Source organism: Poecilia formosa, unplaced genomic scaffold (assembly GCF_000485575.1).
Source record: "Poecilia formosa unplaced genomic scaffold, Poecilia_formosa-5.1.2 Scaffold495, whole genome shotgun sequence".
In the NCBI taxonomy this organism is placed as follows: Eukaryota; Metazoa; Chordata; class Actinopteri; order Cyprinodontiformes; family Poeciliidae; genus Poecilia; species Poecilia formosa.
Window position 1 is genome coordinate 1 of NW_006800434.1, and position 21,318 is coordinate 21,318.

Sequence of the window (21,318 nt, forward strand, 5' to 3'; positions counted from 1 at the left end):
AGTTAAAACAGTCAGATTTTGATATTTTATGGTGTAAACATTGATTTTTTTTTTTTCTCTAAAAAATGAAAACTCTCTAAACGAAATGTTACACATGTAGCCACTCTCATCATTTTGACACACAGATGTGCACACGTACCTGTTCCGAGGTACAGGACAGTGTAATGCTCATCATTGACTGCCAGGACAATATCCGCGACAGCGTGGGTGATTTGATCATCTGTGGGGAGGTCGAGTGGATTCACACCAACCGGCCGAATTACATCCTCTATTTCAGGGTAGTATCTGATCACGCCAAGGTTTTTGATGTTGTTCTGAGAGTCTGCTGATGGACCTTTACGTTCACACTGAAGAGAAAGGCAGAATAATGGATTTACATCAGACTGGATTGTACAAAAAGCAAAACATGGCTTGGATAAAGAGCACAAAATTGCTTCTCCCTTATTACCTTTTTTAAAATAGCATTTTAGTCACTAAATTACAGACTGATTCATGCTTTTACACATATTGTCTCTGCACTGTGACAAATAAAGGGAACAAAAAGGCAAATTTTCTTACCATCCCTGGTCGACTGCCACTGAATGAGCTGCTGTAGCCTTTCAGTTTAGAATTAGAGAAGGCTCGATCAATATCTTCGATGGAATAGGCACAGACCACCGTTCTTCCCCTACAATGGAGGAAAAAGTTAATTAATCCTCGAAAAGGTATTTAAGTTGTCATGTGGGAAACTTATTTATTCAACCTTTCACCTTGAAACAAGAAATTAGAAGCATTTTTTTGTTACCCTAATATTTTACATCTTTTTAATTTCTATGCAAATTAGATTAGTATGTGGTGCACCGAGGATTAGCCACTGCTCATGCTCATTTACTCCTTCCTTTTTGATATATGAAATATCTTCTTTTGTTTCCTAAAAGTGCATCTTATTAAATAAAACATAATTGAAAACTACATTTCTGTCAGTAATTCAATTCAAAAAGTGAAACTGAATTTGCAGTATGAGGGACTGCTTCAATGCAGAGGTGGCTCTGCACTGAAGGGGTTAAGGAAGTCCAGACTGCTTCAATGGCGGCCCTCAGCTTCTCTGCATTGTTGGCTCCGGTGCCTCCTGTCGTCTTCTTGACAACACTCCACAGATTCTCTATGAGATTCAGGTCAGACTAATTTCTGGCCATGGCTTTTAAAGCAAGTATTGGTGCGTTTAGCAGCGTGGGCAGGTGACAAGTCCTGCTGCCAAAAGTAATTTGCATCTCCACAAGGCTTGTCAACAGAGAGAAGTAGAAATTACTGGTAGACGGCTGCTTTGACTAAACCATACAAGTGGAATTTACTTCTTAGAGTTGATTGCATTTGATTTCATTTAGAAGTATCAGAGTAAAGGGGGCTGCAATCAAATGCAGCTCACATGTTTTAATTTATATATGTAAAGAAAATTTTGAACTGAACTTTGTGTTGACTTGCTACATAATATCTCAAATTATTTTAAACTCTGGTTGTAATAAGGCAAAAGCAAAGCATAATCATCTATTTTTTTTATTAAAAGATTTGTCTCTGAACACCATGGCTATGATGACTATTGAGCTCAAGATAATTGAGTTGATTTTACTCGTACAGCATAAATGGAGAATCAAGGTTATTTCAATGCTCTTTGTGAAAAAAGTGAAAGGTTTAGTACAAACCTTTTTTTTTCTTTTTTTTTTTTCCCATCAGCCTCTAATTCATTCTCATTCATCAGTTAGAGCTCAGTCCAATACAGTCAGGTATAAATTCATTTCAAATGCTTAGCTTTAAACAATCAGATTCAGTAAATTATAAAACATCAGTCATCACAAAGTTGGCTGAATGGTTTAATATGTTCTATTTTATATAAGTTTCTTTATCATTTATTTGTTTAAAATAGAGTTTAATTCATACAATTTCAAAAAAAAAACTGAATCATCTCAATCTCCACATAAAAAAAAAAAACTGAAAATAATCAAACAAACCTCACAGTAAGCTACAAATAACTGATATGCCCTTAGCATAAATAATTAATTTTGACCAGGTCTTACTAAATTCATCTTGCTACCCACTCACTATACATCTTATTTTTTTCCAGATCCAACTCCAACATTAAATCTTCAATCCAATGAGCATTATGCTGGGGGATTCACTCACTTCCAATTGGTTTAACATGTCCTAAGAAGCAGTATTCCAAAATCGTACATGTGTTTAGCATTCTTACAGAGCCAATCCGTAGAATTGGGTAGAATTAAAAGGTTGCCATGTTTGCACCTACCATGCGTTGGAAAAAAGGCCATACATGACCCCAGCCCTCTTGTCCTGAGCTGTCAGGACCACAGCCTGCTTCATGTTGTTGTACTGCTGCTGTGTGTTGCCTGCACCACACATCACCCGAGCCTTCATAAAGGTGGTCCAAGAGTCTGCCAGGAGGGCTTTGATGCCCCCTTCATCCACCTGGAAAAAACACAGAGGGGATCTTATTAACAATGACACAAAGGGGCAGCCAGGTCTGCAGGCTGATTGTGTTTCTAATCGCTTTGTGTTTATTGCCCGTGACATAGTTCTGACCCACAACACAGAGCAGCAGAACCTCATTTCCCTCTGAGAAGAATTAGTTGACTATTTATTTTAGAAAGCTTTGGTTATTAAGTCCAAGATATTAATTATCTACTGACTTCATTTAGAGCTCAGTGATTAAATATGCAGTTATACTTTTTATCGCAATAAGCAGTCTCTGAAATAATAATGACAGTTTCTACTCAGATGTATAAATTGCACATTCTTTTTCAGTGACTTTGTGAAAAAGGAGAAAACCTGTTTCATGTTTTCCCTCCGGACTGATCTCAGTCATATCAGCGGTTTTGCAGTTTGAAGGAAACTGTTGAACCTTAAATATATTTTCCCTTTTGCTTAGAGACACTCCAGAGCTAGAACAGGTGGACTCATTCATGTTCCTCCCAGAAACAAAGACAATAAATGCTAACTAACTAAAAAAAAAAAAATCACTTAAGAAATTAAGACATTTCATAAAGACCTGAGACTCGTTATTGATCAGTAAACATGAAAATATACCTCTTCAACATTTCCCCATTACATTTAAGTTCTTGATTTGAATTTAGAGGATGAGGCATGGCTCACACAGAGCTGCAGGTGCTTCGCCTTTGAGAGCTAATTAGAAAAACACCTGATTTGACGCTGCTGATTGCAACATTTGATTAAAAGCGTCCTCCAAGCAAAGCGGCAGCACTTTTTCACTCTGCAATGACAGATTCAGTCTTCTGAGGAATAGTAAAACATTAAAATAATTTTATAGGAAATGTAGCATAGTTCACACCTGGAGATCCACTGCATCTTCAATTTTGTATCTTTTGTCTAATTATTCATCAAAACAAGTAAAGTGGTTCAGAAATAGAGCTAACAACATGCAATGTTTTCTTTTTTTCTTTTTTTACTTACTGATGTTAATTTTAGTCAGAACACTTCATTCAGAAAGGTTTTCCCACATTATTGCTTATTTAAATGAATATTTATACCTCCATACAAGAACAACATTCAAACCTACTAACAAAGTCTATTTTAAATGCTACACCACAGTTTTTCTCTGAATTTGGGTCTGTTCTGACTCCAAATACGACTTTATCATTTGAAATGTTATTTATAATAATTGTTTTAGTTGTTGAGGAGCCGTAATCAATAGTGTTCATACCTCTGGTATTCAATATGCACTGTACTGGAGAATAACTGAGTTGTTAAGTTGCTTACATTACTAATTGATCCCTCAGGAAGGAGAACATTTTATTTCTTGCATGGATGACATTACCACAAATACAGTGTTGTAAGATTTACAGTGTTGTAAAATCAACCACCTCAGATTGGGTCATCCCACTAATACCCTCTGATGAGAAAGTCTTATGTGGATAATATTTTTAATGAACACTTAAGAAAAGACAACAGCTTCAATTAGTCTGAATTATGTATGCGCTTAACGCATTACGTTAATGTTAGCGTGACACCCCAAGATCAACACTTAGCCCCTTCTAGCCCTCTTTAAAAACTACCTGGATATTCAGCAGCCTTAAGGAGCCATTTAATAAAACTTCTATTACGTAAAAATTGATAAATTTTCATATTTTGAATATGATGCACAAAGTTACATGGTGTGAAGAAATGCAGCCCATAGAACTACAGAGACATGTTTATCTGATTTTAATCCTAAATGATTCAGCTCCCATCTGTCACCTAAACTCTCTGCTCCAGACAACGGACTTTGGTTACAATGTTATCAGACATTTGCAATATCAGCACAGTAATTCATCAGAGTTTTTTTTCATTGCAAATACAACATATTTGTCACACTGTACAGTCCTGGAGTTTTCAATACTTTTTTATTGGTAATATATTTGCAAGGTTAGAAGAGAAACACATTGGTCACCTTGATTTTAAGTTTTATGTTGGATGAAATAAAATTATGCTGGTAATGTATGAGGCACTGTTAAAATAAGATTTTTTTTTAATTGTTACTGGGGATGAGGGAGTGTTTCTTCAAGTCAGAGTGAAGGTTTACATTTTCTCAATCAACCATGAGTGTGCCACCAATAAAGGACACAAGTGGCTTCTGTAGATCTCATCTGTGACCCAGCTAGACAGTGAACATCAGTGAAGAGGACTAAAAATGGAAGAGTGGGAAGATTCCCAATAGGATTTGAAGCCACTGATGCTGCCAAATGTTTTCAAAAGCATAGACACATGAATTTGTATATGCTATATGTTGGGCTGATGTTTGGCAAATATACATTTTGGTAATTCTAGCTTACCCGACACAGAAAATGTTGAATTTTATGCTTATATACATTGTATTTGGTAAAAAACTGTTTGCAGACTCTTTACCGTGCAGATTCGACCTATGCGGGCCCTGTATGGCTCCTCATCCACTCGGGCTGTCTTGTTGAACTCCGTGAAGAAGAAATAGATCTCCTCTTTGTACTTTTCCGAGGCAGGGATTATGGATGCTCCAGCAAACTGAGGACCTACAGGTGAGATTTAAATATATCCACAGAGATCAAACACATCAACGTTTAAACTTAAAGCATTACTTCAACTTTTGTGGAGTTATTTCCTATCTTAAAAAAGAACCATGTCAGATTCTCCAGGAGGATCTGAGTGGAAAGACAGTTTGACAGCAGTCGTGAATACACCTACATGGTTTTGTCCCTATGGGAACGATAGTAGATGATTTACAGAGAGAACCACCCACCATCTCCATATGCAATTATCTAAGCGTGTATACCTTCTGCGTGACTCCCCCCCCACCTACTCACTCAGCAGCCAAATATTTTCCGTCTTCAGGAGTTTCTGGGAGCCAAATGTACGACGGATCGAGCCGACGTGACCTCCCACTGATGACATGGCCGAGTACAGACTCCCATCTGAGACAGGCAGGAAAAACAAAAGATGCACAGGAGAAGAAATGGTGAGTGGCAGGTAATAAAAACAGGGCACACTTGACAAATCAGTACAAGGTTGAAATGGAGGAGAGGGGCGCCTGGAGTGACAGAAGAGAATTGACTACGGCGAAAAATGGAGAAGACAAAGAGGAGAGAACATTAAATACAGAGTTTAGAGGAACAAAAGTAGGGCCTGGAAGACAAAGACAGAATATAAAAAAGCAGGGCAGAGAATAGGGAGCCAAGAGCAAAGTAAAGACAACATTATAAAGCAGAGCAGCCTTTGCTTCCATGAGCTACAAATGTCCACATTGTTACAATCCAATGCAGAGCTGTGTCTCCATAGCAATGCAGAGGGGGAAGCATTTGAAATCATGGCAGTAACATAATCAGGACTGATCAGTATGTAGATGCCACTGAGCCCAAGCAAAGGGGTCGACTCATTGCATCCACAATCAACCCCCCCATGTGGAGGAGCATCCCGCAGCACAGCCCAAACCCTCGCTGATTTAAGTGCCTCTTCAAACAGCCCATCTGCATTAGATGGTTGAAGAAACACACAATTTCCAAGTCCCTCTTCATGCACAATGACTACTGAAGGTCAGTTTAATTAGTACAGCCCTATTTAGGCAAAGTTATGCAAGACTTAATACCTACACAGTCAAGGGTTTCATTTGAAGACTCTTATTTTTTTGTGTTGTAAAGCTTTGTCTTGTCTAATTTGCAGATGCAAGTAAATCCAGCCTTGTATATGAAACTGTCTTTACATTAAAAATAAATCTAAGCTAGATTTGAAAAATACTGAGTAAATATCTTTACAGAAATAGGTCAGATGTTGTCGTACCTTTCACATCAGGTACGGGGATCTGCCAATGCTGAGCTGTAACAATATACTGAATTTACTAAGATTAATGTATGCATTATCTAAGTCTTAACTGGGGACCCTACAAAACCTGGGGAGCAAAGCTGTTAAGTTTTTCTTTTTAAAATTTATGATAGGATTTCCATCCCTGGATGAAGCAAAAATAAAATGAAATATGTCTCAAAAACTTACCATAGCCCTATTTAGTACAGAGTCTGTTATAGTCTGGTTTAGTCTGGTTTAAGTAGGAAGATTTTATTAAGTTGCTGTTGTGAGCCACTGCTAAGCCGTACAGACGAACTGTAGGTTATTTTCACAATTCCCTTCACAACCTCTTCTCCATGGCAACATAAATTTCCACAAGAACACCTGACCACAGAACTGATGTAGGAAATGTATGACTACAGAAAAACCACTGGAACAATCTAACTACAGAATACTTAAGGACACAGATGACTATAGAAATGCCACTGGAATAGTATGACTACAGAACACGCTACAGTATTTTCTAAAAACTTTGTGATGTAAATTGCAACTTTAGTAACTGCAAAGGGTTTATTGAACTCAAAATTTTGAATTTCTCAGTAGCAAGACTGATGACTTAACCTGTTAAAATAGACTTCTTCTGTTGGCCCTGACCTCAACATAAAACATGGCTGCCCTACTGATAAAACTGCATTCAATCTCTAAGAAAAAGATTGGATTTCTACTTGTTCAGTTTTTACCTCAATAAATCTGTCTTGTATATTGTACCATGTTACTACCACTATGAATACATGTTCTGGTACAGAGTCTGCATACATACAAGTGCAACTCAATTCATTCTTACCAGAATTCCTTCCTGGTCACTGTGCACAATAATGACTGAATCCTACTGGTTTCTATGATGCATTTGGAGCACATTTGAGGATGATGTAACCAAAAACTTTGTGTTCAACTGTAACGCAATATTTAATTTAGATACACTGGTCGTGATTTTCAGTTCTTGTCTTCAACTGTAGCTTAAAAAAGTCAAATAAGTAATTTGTTCTTATGTTAGGATTAGTCATCTGCTAAAATAAGGAATGCTATTTATATTGCAAAATGACTCAAGTTACTCAGCCCACAGTGGATTTTATAACAAATCTATTTTTTAGTCAAGATTAATAAACCTTTTATGTGATTAAGTTCCAATTATAACCAAATATAATAAATAAGGAAACTATAGTTTGATTATGATTCTAAATAAGAAATCAAAGTTTTCAGTACTAGGCAACATAAGAACTTTTATGGTGAGTCTGTATGATCATCCAAAAGCATTTTACACTTAATATTTCGAGGGACTTCACAGAAAAGAAACCTTTAGTCATCTTCCTGACATGAATAGAAAATGATTATGAGAGCAAGATTGCTCTTGGCAGCCCAGGATTCATAAGTGTCACGTTGTTGCTCCTGACACAAATAGGCCGAGTTAATATGAAGAGTTGAAGGTGGCTTTACTCCAGAGTAAGGCAGGTGCCAAGGAGAAGCTTTAGAAATAGATTGAAACACTTCTAGAGAACCAAATGCTAAAGAAAATTGATCTACTCATTAATTTCTAATTTCTACTGCTTTAAAACACTCAGTCACTCCCCAAATAATATTTATCTTGTTCATCTCTATGCCTCAAACAAATGCATGGACATTAGATTTAGATTTAATGTACAGAAAAAGCAGACAAATAGAAAGAGATTCTGCATCAGACACAAGTATGGGCTAGGCACTAATTTTATTTCAAGTCAAAAGAAACATGTTGGTGAATTTCAAAGATTACTTTAAACTAAATATGCAAGGGGTAGCAAAACCTTTACGCTTTACAGTACATGAGTGGTGGAAAACTAAGACTGAATGAGTGAAGTTCAGTCAGGAAAGGCACTGCCAAAGCTATTTGCAAAAAGTAAAAAGTAATCTTCAACATCATAACATGTCTGCTTATTTTAGTTTGAAAATAGTGTCATTTAATCATTTTAAGGCAGCATGGAGGTCTTAAGCATGGCTTAGAGAAATAACATTGCATCCTTCTGTTGACTGTATATTTTATGTATTTGCATGATGATTTTAATGATGACATTTGACAAAATGTAATGTTTATTGCTTGTTTCATAATGTGTTACTGTATGATGTTTATGTGAGGTGAGGCACTTTGAATTACCATGTTGCTGAAATGTGCTATACAAATAAACTTGAACTTGACATGCAAAGAACATGCATAAAAATATACCTCATTTCCACATATGAGGCATGTGGAAATGAGGTAGAGGCAGACAAGACCATCCCTTGTCTGCCTCTAATCTTACTTCCACGTTTTCATTCTGTTCCCTGCAAATGTAACTCCTTGGGCACAATTTTGGGTGTAAAATGGATTCAGTAAGTGTTCCTAACTTAGAACCAATATTCCAAATCACTCAGATTTTTCACCAGCTGTTAAATGACTTGGAACTTGTACTGCAGATTCTGATGTTTTGCAGCAACTGCTCCCTCAAATATTAAATTACAAATAAAATCTTTGCTATTTTCTCTCTTTTCATCTATACCTGAATATTTGAAATGAAAAGAGGCTTCGTTTTTGGGAGTTCATTACCTGCAGGCAAGTTGATTGACTTCTGCGAAGGGAAGGGAGGTGAGATGTGAGAGGCTGGCGCAATCATCCCACCGCCTTGGACGTCTGTCAGCACCGTCTCATTTACCTGCAGGGGAAAGGTGCAAGATATTGGAGCCAAGCGGAGGTCTCCTTGAGATCTGTCTCATTACTTGTTTTACCCTTCACTCACTGGGTAAACTTCAATTTATCTGTGAAGGATCATATTGAAGTAAGAACATTCTCTTTGAGTGTAAATAACTGTTAGCCTTCATTTTATGAACAGAAAAAATAAGTGAGGAAATAGATAAATGCTGTTTGCAGCTGCTCTACAGATGGCTCAATTTATTGCAGAAAGCACTTATGGCAGCAGGAACAGAGACAGGGAAACTCAAAGGAATTTATCTGTAGATATTTACCAGCATCCAGCATCTGGGGCTTCCAGCATTCGTCCCACATACTATGAATGTGTCATTAACTTTCTGAAGGACGGTGATGAAATTGTCGCACTCCATCTGTTGGAGAAAAAGGAAGTGAGTGAGACAGAAAAGGGGGAAACATCAAGGAAGGATGCAGAGGATAGGGGAATAAAATATGCTGATTCTTTTAGGGTTTAAGGATTAAAGAGAAGGGGAGAAAAACGGAGAAGGATGAAAAGGGGATTAAGGGAAAAAGAGAACAAAATGAAAGACAACAGGAAGTCTACCTCGGGACTCAAGCAGTAGAAGGTAGAATAGAGGGATGGAGAAACAAAGCAGAAGTGCAACAGAAAACAAACAGATTACTGGAGAAAAATGGGCTGCTGAGAAAAGATTGGAAGCCATCCATGCTTGGCACTTTTGGCAGACAGCAGAAAAGGCTTAGACCTGCAGTACAATACTGCAATGCTGCATATGCATCACTTCATCAACAGGGACAAATAATGGACTGTACTGTACACAGATGGATGCAGAATGAACATGCTTACAGAAATATTCTTAATAAATAAACCGTTTTTTAGGACGTTTTGCTCATTCTGTATCAACATTTTTAAAAAGTGTGTCTAAAGAGGCGTTTTTTTTCCCCATGTTGAAAATAACAAGAACATCAGTTTAGAGAAGCATGGCTAAAATTCAGAACGAGGATTGGACGTGTGTGTAGGTGGGTATGTAGGTGGCTGGATAGGTGGTAGAGTGGGATGAGATTTTATTTTACTTAGATTCTTTTATTTTGTGTCCACGCGCATTTCGGTTTTTGAAAGACAAAGTTGCTGGTGCATGTTTGGGCATTGATTTTTGATGTTCACAATTAAATGGAGAGCTGAAGTTAAAATGTGAGCTGTAAAGTCACGGTTGCACCTGACACTGGGACTGATATTTCCTACCTGGTGAGACAAGACAGGTTTATACATTGTTGGGTCCATGTGTTACCTCTTAATCAAATCCTTTGACATTTCTGTTCATTTCACATGCTGTGTATGTTTTTTGTTGTTTTTGATCACTTGTACAACCACCTTGAGAAATTCAAATGAGGAACTGTTAAAATATAAACCTATATCTCTTGAAACTAGTGGATAAATTGCAGCTTGTGGTTATAACATACTGAAAGAGCTGTGAGTGAGTGCAAGCCATTGTAGTTGTTTGGATTTAACTATTTGATATTTCAATTATCTGTGACAAAGTTTGGCTTTAATCTTCTGATGCCAGACAAACTGACTGGGAACTATAATGAGCAGAAACATCAGAGTCCGCACACACCTTCTCTAAACACACAGTAGTCCCCATGTCCACAGCATGATCACCAAGGACCGCTCACCAAGAGTGAAAAACACATTACAGAGATGGTTTCACACACTGATTAATACCACCTGGAATTGTGGGAATGTTTTTATAACAGCCTGAAAAGCCCCAGGTGAGATTTGATTGAGTCATGCAGACTTTGTAGGTTTATTTATTTATTTTTTTTACTCCTCCCATATTCAGGAAGAACTATCACGTTCAGCCCCAAGAAACAGTGTGTGTGCTCCTGATAAACTTATGCAGAGGTAGACAGAGTGGTTGATTCATCTCCATCTAACCTTCTGTGTTGCTCCCAACACAGAAGGTGAAACATGTTTCTTTTGCTCACGTTTTATCTGAATTCCATGTTTCACAAGTAAATACATTCTAACTATTTATTGTTCAAGTTAATGTATAAAAGATGAATATTTTAATAGAAATAAACTACAGAAGTGTTAAAACACTGAACTCGATTCTCTCTCTCACGAATCTGTTGGGTCGAGCCAGAGATGAGTGCAGACTGAGCACATCACATCAAACACTCAGACAGACAGGATGCAGACGCGGCCAAACAGGGTCTGACTTTCAGCGTGAATGTCAGAGTAAAGGGTGAAGTCAATCAGACTGTTACAAAAAAACCTATGGTTGTTAGACCAAATTCATTAGTTCTGGTATATTTTATGTTATGCAGTGGAGTCTTTAAATTGTTGAGTCATTTGGGAAAATATTGTCAGGTCAAAAAGGATGCCATTAGCATGAAATCATTTCACTCATATCAAGGTTTAACAAACGTTTCAAACCATTACCACTAGACCTTTAATCTTTTAAATTATAGTGTGAAATTGTATCAGTTTTATTTTATTTTTTTCATTTAACCCTTAATTAACCAGATGAGTTAATAAGAACAAATTCTTAGTTACATTAATGACCTGGAGGAGAAGGAAGAACACATAGAAAGAACAAGCAGCACACTTTTACAATAATCAACAAACAGCAACACTGTTGAGGTCATAAAACAACATAAAACAATACTGAGACATCTACAGGTTTCAGACAGCAGCTTCTTCAGAATACATTATTATACATTATTATTAGTGCTCAGTATTAAAGCTCAGCTTTAATACTGAGCACCTTTGTATTATTTCTCCATATTTTGATTTAATTGTGGGAACATTGACCATAATGTGTTGGGCAAAGTAACAGATTATTGGGAATCAAAGATAGGGCAGAGATAAACCTATTAGACTTTTATAAACAAACACATACCAGTGAGTTTTCCTTCATTTTTGAAGGATGATCAGTTAATAGAAGACCACATACTACGGACTACAGCGACGTGTGTAAAAGGAGGTATTAGTAATGAAACATAAAGGAGAGTGGTATGAATCATCAACTTTATGAACTGTAATAAATGTTTATTTTTTATTCATGAATGGGCTTTAAATGCTTCAATTTCAGTAATAGCAATCAATGCAAACACCTTTTGAGGATTTCACATGTGCTATTTTGAAACAATTGCTACATTTTCCTAAAGTCATAGGGCAAGCCTGGCATAGATGTATTTATAATGTAGCATGAGTTGGAGAGGGGGCTTCAGAACATAATCAGTGGCTGACCAGCCCGCGGTAGTCACCACTGACACCGTGTAGCTGTGAGTAATACCGCAGCCTCGAGATGACACAGCTGTCAGAGTGAGACGGTGGTTTATTAAAGCTGCAAGCCAAAAACATGCAGCACTGTGTGTGTGAACTGAAAAATTGTATTAAAGCTTTTGTTTTCCTGCGCTTCTGTGACGTTGGTGGCATACCGGTGTCAGAAGCAGAGCAGGTTCAAACTGTAACAAGAAGATTAAACCTAAGCAAAAACAATGAAACATGTCCTGGTAAATCCTCGCCCACAAAAAACAGCAGAGCAATCAGCCACAGGATACTGTGAGAGATTAATTCCCAAACATGAGTAAGGTTGATGCACCAAGCAGTCATATCAGAAGTCATAGCAATCTTTAGAATGTTACAAAATAAATGTAAAATTCCAGGCCTGAACTGGAACCTGTATTCTCTGGTAATATATTCATTTATTCAGGGGAATGCAGACTCTATTGTGTGAGGAGGCACTAACATGCATAATAAAAGGATGTACCTTCAGGCACTAGCATGCAGAAGGTCCAGCTACTTCTCCCACCAAGGTCTGAGACCATAAACATGATGTTGAATGCATTTTTTTCTCAGAAAAAAAGATTGTTTTAATGTGTTTTCAAGTAAGGATTCAAACTTGAGTCTAAATGAAAAGATAAACTTGGCGTCTTGACGTGTGTGAGTGTGTGTGTGTGTCTGTTATAAGGATGTATATTACTGCATTAGGACTGACATTTTTTTCTGACATAATTATATTTTTTATGTCTTTTTCAAACTAAAGCTGCTGTCACCTCGTTTATCTTTCCATTTGTGCTGGTTTACTAAAAATGTGTTTTGCACAGGTTTAAGCATGAGTTAATATAAAGTACTGGTACCTGAAAGTACAATTTCTGAACATGTGTAGCTTTTATGTTCTTTTAATTGGTGCATATAAGCATTAAATATGTGAAATACAGTGTTTTTTTTTGTTTGTTTTGTTTTTGTTTTTTGCAATATTTGAGTTGTTGTTGCAGACAATTCTAAATCAGTGGTACAGGTGATGCAGTTCTCTCTACTCTGATCTAAGGACTTTAAAGAAAGGCTAAAGCTAAATTATTAAAAAAACAAAACAAAACAAAAAAACAAAAAACAAAAAAAAAACAAAAAAAAACAGTTGTGTTGTGACCTTCAAACCTTCAAAACCTCCATGAGTTGTTTTTCAACACTTCAGTTGTCTAAATCAAACCACACAATTAGCAGCTCTTATGATGATTTCACAATCTCTAGTTCAGCTGGTCTTTAAAAGCTGTGTAGCAGTCTGTTGGTTCTACTTTTAAAGTTAGCTTACCATTTGCCTGTTGGTAGGAATTCAAAAGGTTCATGAAGACAGTCATGACACTTTAATGACTCTTTCAGCTCCCCTCACCGTCCTCTGCAGAAACTTCTTACATCCTACAATGAAGTGGATTTACCACAAGCTTTCTACTAAAGTTGTTGGGAATCCTGTGTAGATGCAGTTTCCTTAAAAAATAAAGTATTTTTTGGGACAAGTTTACATATTTTGTAAAATATATCCACCTTTTTTCATTCTTAATTTCTCTTTTTCTCTCTGAGAACTAGATGTAAATTATTCAGTGCAATTAAGTGCTTAGTCAAGTGTGCAGTGTTTGTTTTGAGGTAGGACCATCTCATGTGTAATTGTATTCCATCTACATAAATTACCACTTGTTGATGTCTTTATGTATCATTGTATGTTTATCTGGTTCATCCAAGTGAAGAAATATAGTTCTTTCGCAGTCATACGGTGTTAGAAAAGAAGCCTTATTGTGCTCAATATAATGGTAATGAGGAATAACATGCTAGTGAGACAAACGCACTGATTGAGCTGGTTAGGGCTGTGCAGAAGCGATGGAGGTTCTGACAGTGAGGATGAGTTTTTACCTCATCTGGAGAAGCTTTTGCCTTGCAGGTATCAATTGCAGTCTGATCCGATGCCGCTGGGATCTGTGGGAGGAAGGACGGCTTATTTTGTGCCAAGTTATTTCACACTAAACTCTTTCAGTCTCACAACAGCCTCTAGAACACAGTCCTCACAGATGACATTCATATTTCTTGCTTTTTCTCAGGATATGAGGTATTTCATTCTTCATATTTTTTTATTATACTTCTCATTAAATGTGTGCTTTTCTTCAGACTGCCTTGACATTTTCATGCAGAACATCCTTCAAAGAACCATAAGCTCCTTTAAGCAAATCTGCAGCACAGCGCATTATTCATATGACATTACAAAGGAAATCTTTTGATGTAATTGGTTCATCATTGAAAATCTGATGATTGTTTCTGAGCCTTTCATCCCAAATCTACCATAAATTGCTGAATTTTAAAAGAAAAAATTTTGGTTCTTTCATTTTTAAATGAAATGGATTGGTGTTCGCTTTTGATGCTGTCATGTAATAAAATATTGACTTTCCTTCACTGTGTTCCATTAAACCACTCTCTACTGGAAATAACAGGAAAAGTGTAATTTCATTTTTTACGACAAATTCCAAGGTTCTGAAAAGTTTAAACATCCCTGTGAAAATGGCAAGTTTTTGTGAGGTACAGAAAAAGATCAAGATAAATCATTTCCAGCTATAGTGTGACATTTATCCTGGACAACTCAGCTACAAAATAAATCAGTTTGAAGAAAAAATATGAAAAAATAAAATGGATACCACCCATAACAGATTAGTGCACTCATATACTAATACTTTGTAGAAACACATTTTGATTTAGTTTCGACATCCAGTCTCTCTTGGAAGCAGTCTGTCACTACCTCACATGTTGACCTAGCAATAATTTCCCAACCTGTTTATCAAACTCTGAGAAAACCTCTTTTCTCAGAGTTTGGGGTCTTTAAGTGACCCCAAAGATTTTCTGTCGGATTTCGTTCTGAATTTTGAAAACTTAAAATTTTCTTCTGATGAAACTGTTCTGTTATTGATTTTGATGTATCCTTGTACTCAGAGTGAAGCTGAAAATTATTCTGACTGTCCTTCAAAGTTTGCTAGATGACATGTTTTGTGTCAACACTGATTGGTAGTTTTCACAATTTCACCTACAATGACAACATGTTGAGTATCACCTAAAGAAAGCAGACCATGATTCTGCCACCACCATATTTCACTTTGGGTTTGGTGTTCCTCTGGTGAAATGCTGAGCACATTTGTGCCAAACTTTCCTTTTGGACTTATGATTAAAAGTTGTCTGAACCCTTTTTATACCCTTCTCCAAACTGAAATGAGATACTTTCAATCCTTTGTAACATCTCTGAATACTACAGCTTTAGCTGAATAATGCAAATAAACAAATGAAAAAAAAAAAAAAAATCCTGCTAAGACAGCTCAACTATATTTCGGTTTAATTGATGACATCTGTGAACTAAATGTTGAAACTGAGTCAAAGGATGATCCAAGAAAGTGTTAGTTTAATGGTGTTCATGTTTATGCAGCAAGTTTATAGCTGCTGTTTTTTAATCCTCCAAAAGATTTTTTGGTTGAATTTTACAGGATAAATGTCACAATTTATATGAAAAGTCTTAGAAATGATTAATTAAAAACATTTTTATCACCAGTGAACCTGACATTTTAACTTGGATGTGTTCACTTTTTAGACATTTATCCCAGTCAAAAAAATGAAGTCATCTTTACAGATCTTTTTAGTCCTTTTTATCATGTTGAAGGACAACCCAGCACACTCAGACTGCAAACATTTTAGAAAATATCTCTTAATTCTTTTGGCAGCTAGTATAGTGCTGTAAGATACTTAAGGGAGTAATCTTGGGTCTATAAGTTGGCAATATTGGCTCAGTTAAATATGTTTTCCCCTCTGACAAATAGCTGCAGCTTCATTATTGCATGCATGACCTAATTTCCACAGTCTTCTCTGGATCTCAGCTGCTGCTCAGGGTCAAGCAGTGGGTCAGCCATTGCATCTCCCTCAGCATACAAGGTTCACCATGTCACATACTTGAAACAAAATGGCAGCCACGCTTAGATTTATCATAATGCAAACTGCAAAAGTCAACAGTAGAAAGATTTTTGGGGGGTGTATCAGGGGAATAAAGAAACATTAATGCAACTGCATGAACTTCAGCACTACTGACAAACTGCACTTCCTCTCAAAGTGATCAGATTGAATAGTTCTGAGAGGGGATAAAATGCAAATAAATAAGAGCTGAAAACTACACAATAAAGTCACAAGTGAGAGTCATTAAAGTTTAATTGGGAAATAAAATGCAAATACCACATCTCTGAATTCACTTTTGTATCATATCTTATAAAAACAGGTTAAGTGCTGGATAATAATTGAACATTAACTCCATCAATTGAAAACAAGAAACACAACTGATTAATTTATAGTCACAGTGTTTACCAGTGTTAAGAACCTCCATCTTTCTCTAACTTTATCAAAAACACATTAATTGTTTGAATCAGATTACCTCTCCCCAATTCCACTGTGGTCCATTAATTGAACTTATTTTATTTTATTTAAAAATGCTTTGTTAATCATGGTCAACAATTTCACTTCAGTTAATGAGCAACAAAATTGTTTCTATATGCAAACAGCTGTTGATTTGAATACTAAGCAAAGAATAGAGGACTCCCTTTGTTACTTTTGCTTGCACTCATGCTAAACTAACAGCGTGCAGGGAAAAAAACTAACGGGGGAGGCATCAACTTCCTCATAATACTCCACAAAAAAACAAACTCAGCGTTATTTTTTAACGACTGGAAAGAAAGATTAATTTAGCTCTGCTATCGAGAATGAGTTGGAAAGGTCTGTGCATTCACTCGGTGATTTATGCTCGACAGCAGCCCAGAAACTGAAACTGAGTGTTGTTTGACTTAAAGGCACTTCACCTTTGATATTGGGTGGCGGTAAGGCAATTTTACAGTTGACCACTTGTTCACAGTGCTTCTATGCATATGTTTTATTCACAAACAGAAAATAAAAAAAAATTAAAAAACAATTGCTGTGACAGTGACTAATTATTTTGAACAGAATTGTCCCAGAATCATGACTGCAGTAATATTTCAAGGAAAGCAAACTTATTTTATCTTGTATCTAGTCTCTTGTTCTGTCAAGATAAATGTCATGGTAGCTTGAGAAAACCAGCAATTTTTCTTTGAGATGACAATTTAGATTGTGATAATGAGTAGTTTTTCTGCTACACGCAATTTCACAGTTTAGTGTTGCTGCCATCTTGACTCCTGGGGGGATCTTTAGCAGTCCATTCATCCATGCACCAAGATTTTCATCTTGATTTAGGAACTTGTGCTATCAGTGGCAGCTTGTGCTTAGTGGGTACCTGGGCGAGTCATTTCAGTCATCACAGATGACATCCTCCTCTATGAATTTGCTTCAAATTCAAATGTTTGCTTACAATAAAGTTACTATGCTTTAAATGTATTCTAATGACTCTTAAGCAATAAATGCCAAAGCAAAGTTTTATAATTTAACTTTGGTCAGACATTTTGGGCTTTTACAATTACTTATATAACTTATGAAGTTGTACAGGTAACTTAATCAGAGCTGAGGAAAATCACATGTGAGATACCACAAAGCTCCAGCTTGGGGTCCCTCTTATTTGATATATTCATGCTCCTGCAATCTATAACAACTAATGCAATTAGTTACCATAACTACATAGATGACACACAGCTCTACATTAAATCCCATCCAAAACCATTAAAGTACTGAACAAATGCATAGAACAAATCAAAGTGGGTGTGTGCCATGACTTTGTTCAGTTGAATAGAAACTAATTATTTTTGGTAACTAAAGAGGATTGATCCAGAGTCAGCACACAACTTCAACTACTACAGCAAGAATTTACTCATCATACATGTGATTGACCATAACAATAAAGAACAACTCCAAACGAAAAGGAAAATCAGTTTAGTTGAATTTACCTTCATGTCAACAACCTTTTTATCACTGAATGTCAACACGTAGATCATTGCTTGGCCGCCGACATAAAGCGTGTCACTTCCTTCCTGGTGGTACATGCTGATGTAGTTCTCAGGCTTGTTGAAGTGGAACCTGGGGGGTTCTGAGTGGGAGAATGAAAATAATTTTAGTAAAATATGCAATGTTGTGACAAATCTTAAGCAATGCTAGTAAAACATGATGCATCAAACTGAACATGTTTTAATAAAATAACAGATTATGCTGTCAGCAGATGAGCCCAGAAATCTACAGATGTTGTCTTTACAAGAATACATATATTTTTTATTTGTTTGGTTTCTCAGTTAAGTAATTCTGATCATTTTTTAATGTATTTTAAACATTTTAGGCAAAGTTGTAGTACTACTGGTGGTACACCTGGTACTAAGACATTATCATTTTAAAACTACCTGGCTCATATCTAATGAAGTTGTGAGTAACTTCTGCCTGAAACATTTGAGCTGGCTAAGAGCTGTGATTCCAAATTGCATGACAGATGTGGGTGTCAAATTGTGGGTCTCATGTCCTGTCAATGAGACTAAACCTTCCTGAAGAGTGTCTACATGTAAAACTTCTGACCTGCATTGTAATTACAACTACAATGACAATGCAGGAATTTTAAAGAGGACACAATGCTGGCTTCTGTTCAAAATCAGTTAAAAACAACTTTGAAATCACAGGAAATGAATCATTGACCACAGAATAGATTTTCAACACAATAACAAAAGATTAAAGCATGAAGCACAAATGGATTTTCTCAAAAGTATAATAAAAAAATTATCCAGATTTAGCCAGCCTAAGCTGCTCTTGCAGGTAAATCAGAGTCCTGAAGTACTCATTGCAAAGCGCCCAACCCCAAGCTTTTATGTTTTTCATTTAATCTCCTATTAATATATGGAACCAGCTGAGTATTTCCTGGCAACCAACCAGCCACATTTACAGGAACATTAGCTCCAACATCAGTGCCCTTTCTGGTTTCTCATCAAGCCACAACCCAGTCAACTAGAGAAGTTGGGTGCTAGAGGAAAAGGGCATGTAGTGGGAGCATAAATATCACTGAAAAAATCATGTGGGCAAATCCTATCACATATTCTCTGTCACCGAAGACACCTCCAGAAGGCTTCAAAGTACATTTGAGCATCTCTGAATCACACTTACCTACACTGCAACTGTGCCTTCACTTAGAAATAGATTGAAATCACATATGAAATATATGAGTAGCTATGTAAATAATTATATCTTCAGAGAGATTTTGCCACNCAATGTTGTGACAAATCTTAAGCAATGCGAGTAAAACATGATGCATCAAACTGAACATGTTTTAATAAAATAACAGATTATGCTGTCAGCAGATGAGCCCAGAAATCTACAGATGTTGTCTTTACAAGAATACATATATTTTTTATTTGTTTGGTTTCTCAGTTAAGAAATTGTGATATTTTTTTTTTATGTATTTTACGAATTTTAAGCAAAGCTGTAGTACTACTGGTGGTACACCTGGTACTAAGACATTATCATTTTAAAACTACCTGGCTCATATCTAATGAAGTTGTGAGTAACTTCTGCCTGAAACATTTGAGCTGGCTAAGAGCTGTGATTCCAAATTGCATGACAGATGTGGGTGTCAAATTGTGGGTCTCATGTCCTGTCAATGAGACTAAACCTTCCTGAAGAGTGTCTACATGTAAAACTTCTGACCTGCATTGTAATTACAACTACAATGACAATGCAGGAATTTTAAAGAGGACACAATGCTGGCTTCTGTTCAAAATCAGTTAAAAACAACTTTGAAATCACAGGAAATGAATCATTGACCACAGAATAGATTTTCAACACAATAACAAAAGATTAAAGCATGAAGCACAAATGGATTTTCTCAAAAGTATAATAAAAAAATTATCCAGATTTAGCCAGCCTAAGCTGCTCTTGCAGGTAAATCAGAGTCCTGAAGTACTCATTGCAAAGCGCCCAACCCCAAGCTTTTATGTTTTTCATTTAATCTCCTATTAATATATGGAACCAGCTGAGTATTTCCTGGCAACCAACCAGCCACATTTACAGGAACATTAGCTCCAACATCAGTGCCCTTTCTGGTTTCTCATCAAGCCACAACCCAGTCAACTAGAGAAGTTGGGTGCTAGAGGAAAAGGGCATGTAGTGGGAGCATAAATATCACTGAAAAAATCATGTGGGCAAATCCTATCACATATTCTCTGTCACCGAAGACACCTCCAGAAGGCTTCAAAGTACATTTGAGCATCTCTGAATCACACTTACCTACACTGCAACTGTGCCTTCACTTAGAAATAGATTGAAATCACATATGAAATATATGAGTAGCTATGTAAATAATTATATCTTCAGAGAGATTTTGCCACATATTATGATAAATGCTCTGCAGCAAAAGGGAGGTAATCTAAAAATTATTACCTTAAAACTTTCAAGGCTTTTATCAGTTTTACCAACCAGAAATTAATTTCTCTGTTTCTTTTCCTGGGATGTGTTTCGGGAAATCTCTTGCCATCAACTTATATATCAGACAAATGATTACTTCCATAAAATTTCTCTTCACTCTTGTAATAAAAAGGACATTCAGTCTGACAGCAACACCAGAATGAAGAGAGAGGAGGCAATATAGGTTGCTAGCCAACCAGCTATGTTTCTATGGAAACAACGGCCTCCTTCGTTGACGGGAATCTAATTGATGAAACTTGTTGTTCATACAAAATGAGAAATGCCGAAGGATACCCAGTGTGGCGTTTGGCTGTGGGGGAAATTATGAGGCAATCAAACAAACAGATTTATTGCAATATTTGCTTTGGCAGTTGACATGGGGGATGTTACGGCTTCCTGATCATGTCTCTGTTGACTCAACGTTATTTCAACCAAAATTAATGTCTGAGACAAATTTACAATAACCCCAAAGCACATGTTTAAAACAAGCATTACTGTTTTTAAGTTCCCTAAGAGCTAAAACAAATAACTAAATAAACCGAAAGGACAAGAAATATTAAATCACTTCAATTAATATTTGCCAAAATGATTATTTTAAGCC

The 21,318-nt window shown here is 36.5% G+C and overlaps 1 protein-coding gene across 1 annotated transcript in view; it reads right to left on the reverse strand.

Moving 5' to 3' along the window:
• Positions 1–92: 92 nt before the first annotated feature.
• The window catches only part of LOC103156726 (semaphorin-7A), a gene marked incomplete at its 3' end in the record, with an annotated part of 31,660 nt that continues 10,434 nt past the window's right edge, over positions 93–21,318 (reverse strand). Inside the window, exons 2-10 of the mRNA XM_007578872.2 lie at positions 18,230–18,369; positions 14,217–14,279; positions 9,325–9,420; positions 8,909–9,014; positions 5,322–5,429; positions 4,891–5,030; positions 2,279–2,457; positions 559–667; positions 93–347 (exon numbers count right to left, since the gene is read on the reverse strand). Of these exons, the coding sequence (XP_007578934.2) occupies positions 93–347; positions 559–667; positions 2,279–2,457; positions 4,891–5,030; positions 5,322–5,429; positions 8,909–9,014; positions 9,325–9,420; positions 14,217–14,279; positions 18,230–18,369 (1,196 nt within the window). The remainder of the gene's footprint in view (positions 348–558; positions 668–2,278; positions 2,458–4,890; positions 5,031–5,321; positions 5,430–8,908; positions 9,015–9,324; positions 9,421–14,216; positions 14,280–18,229; positions 18,370–21,318) is intronic.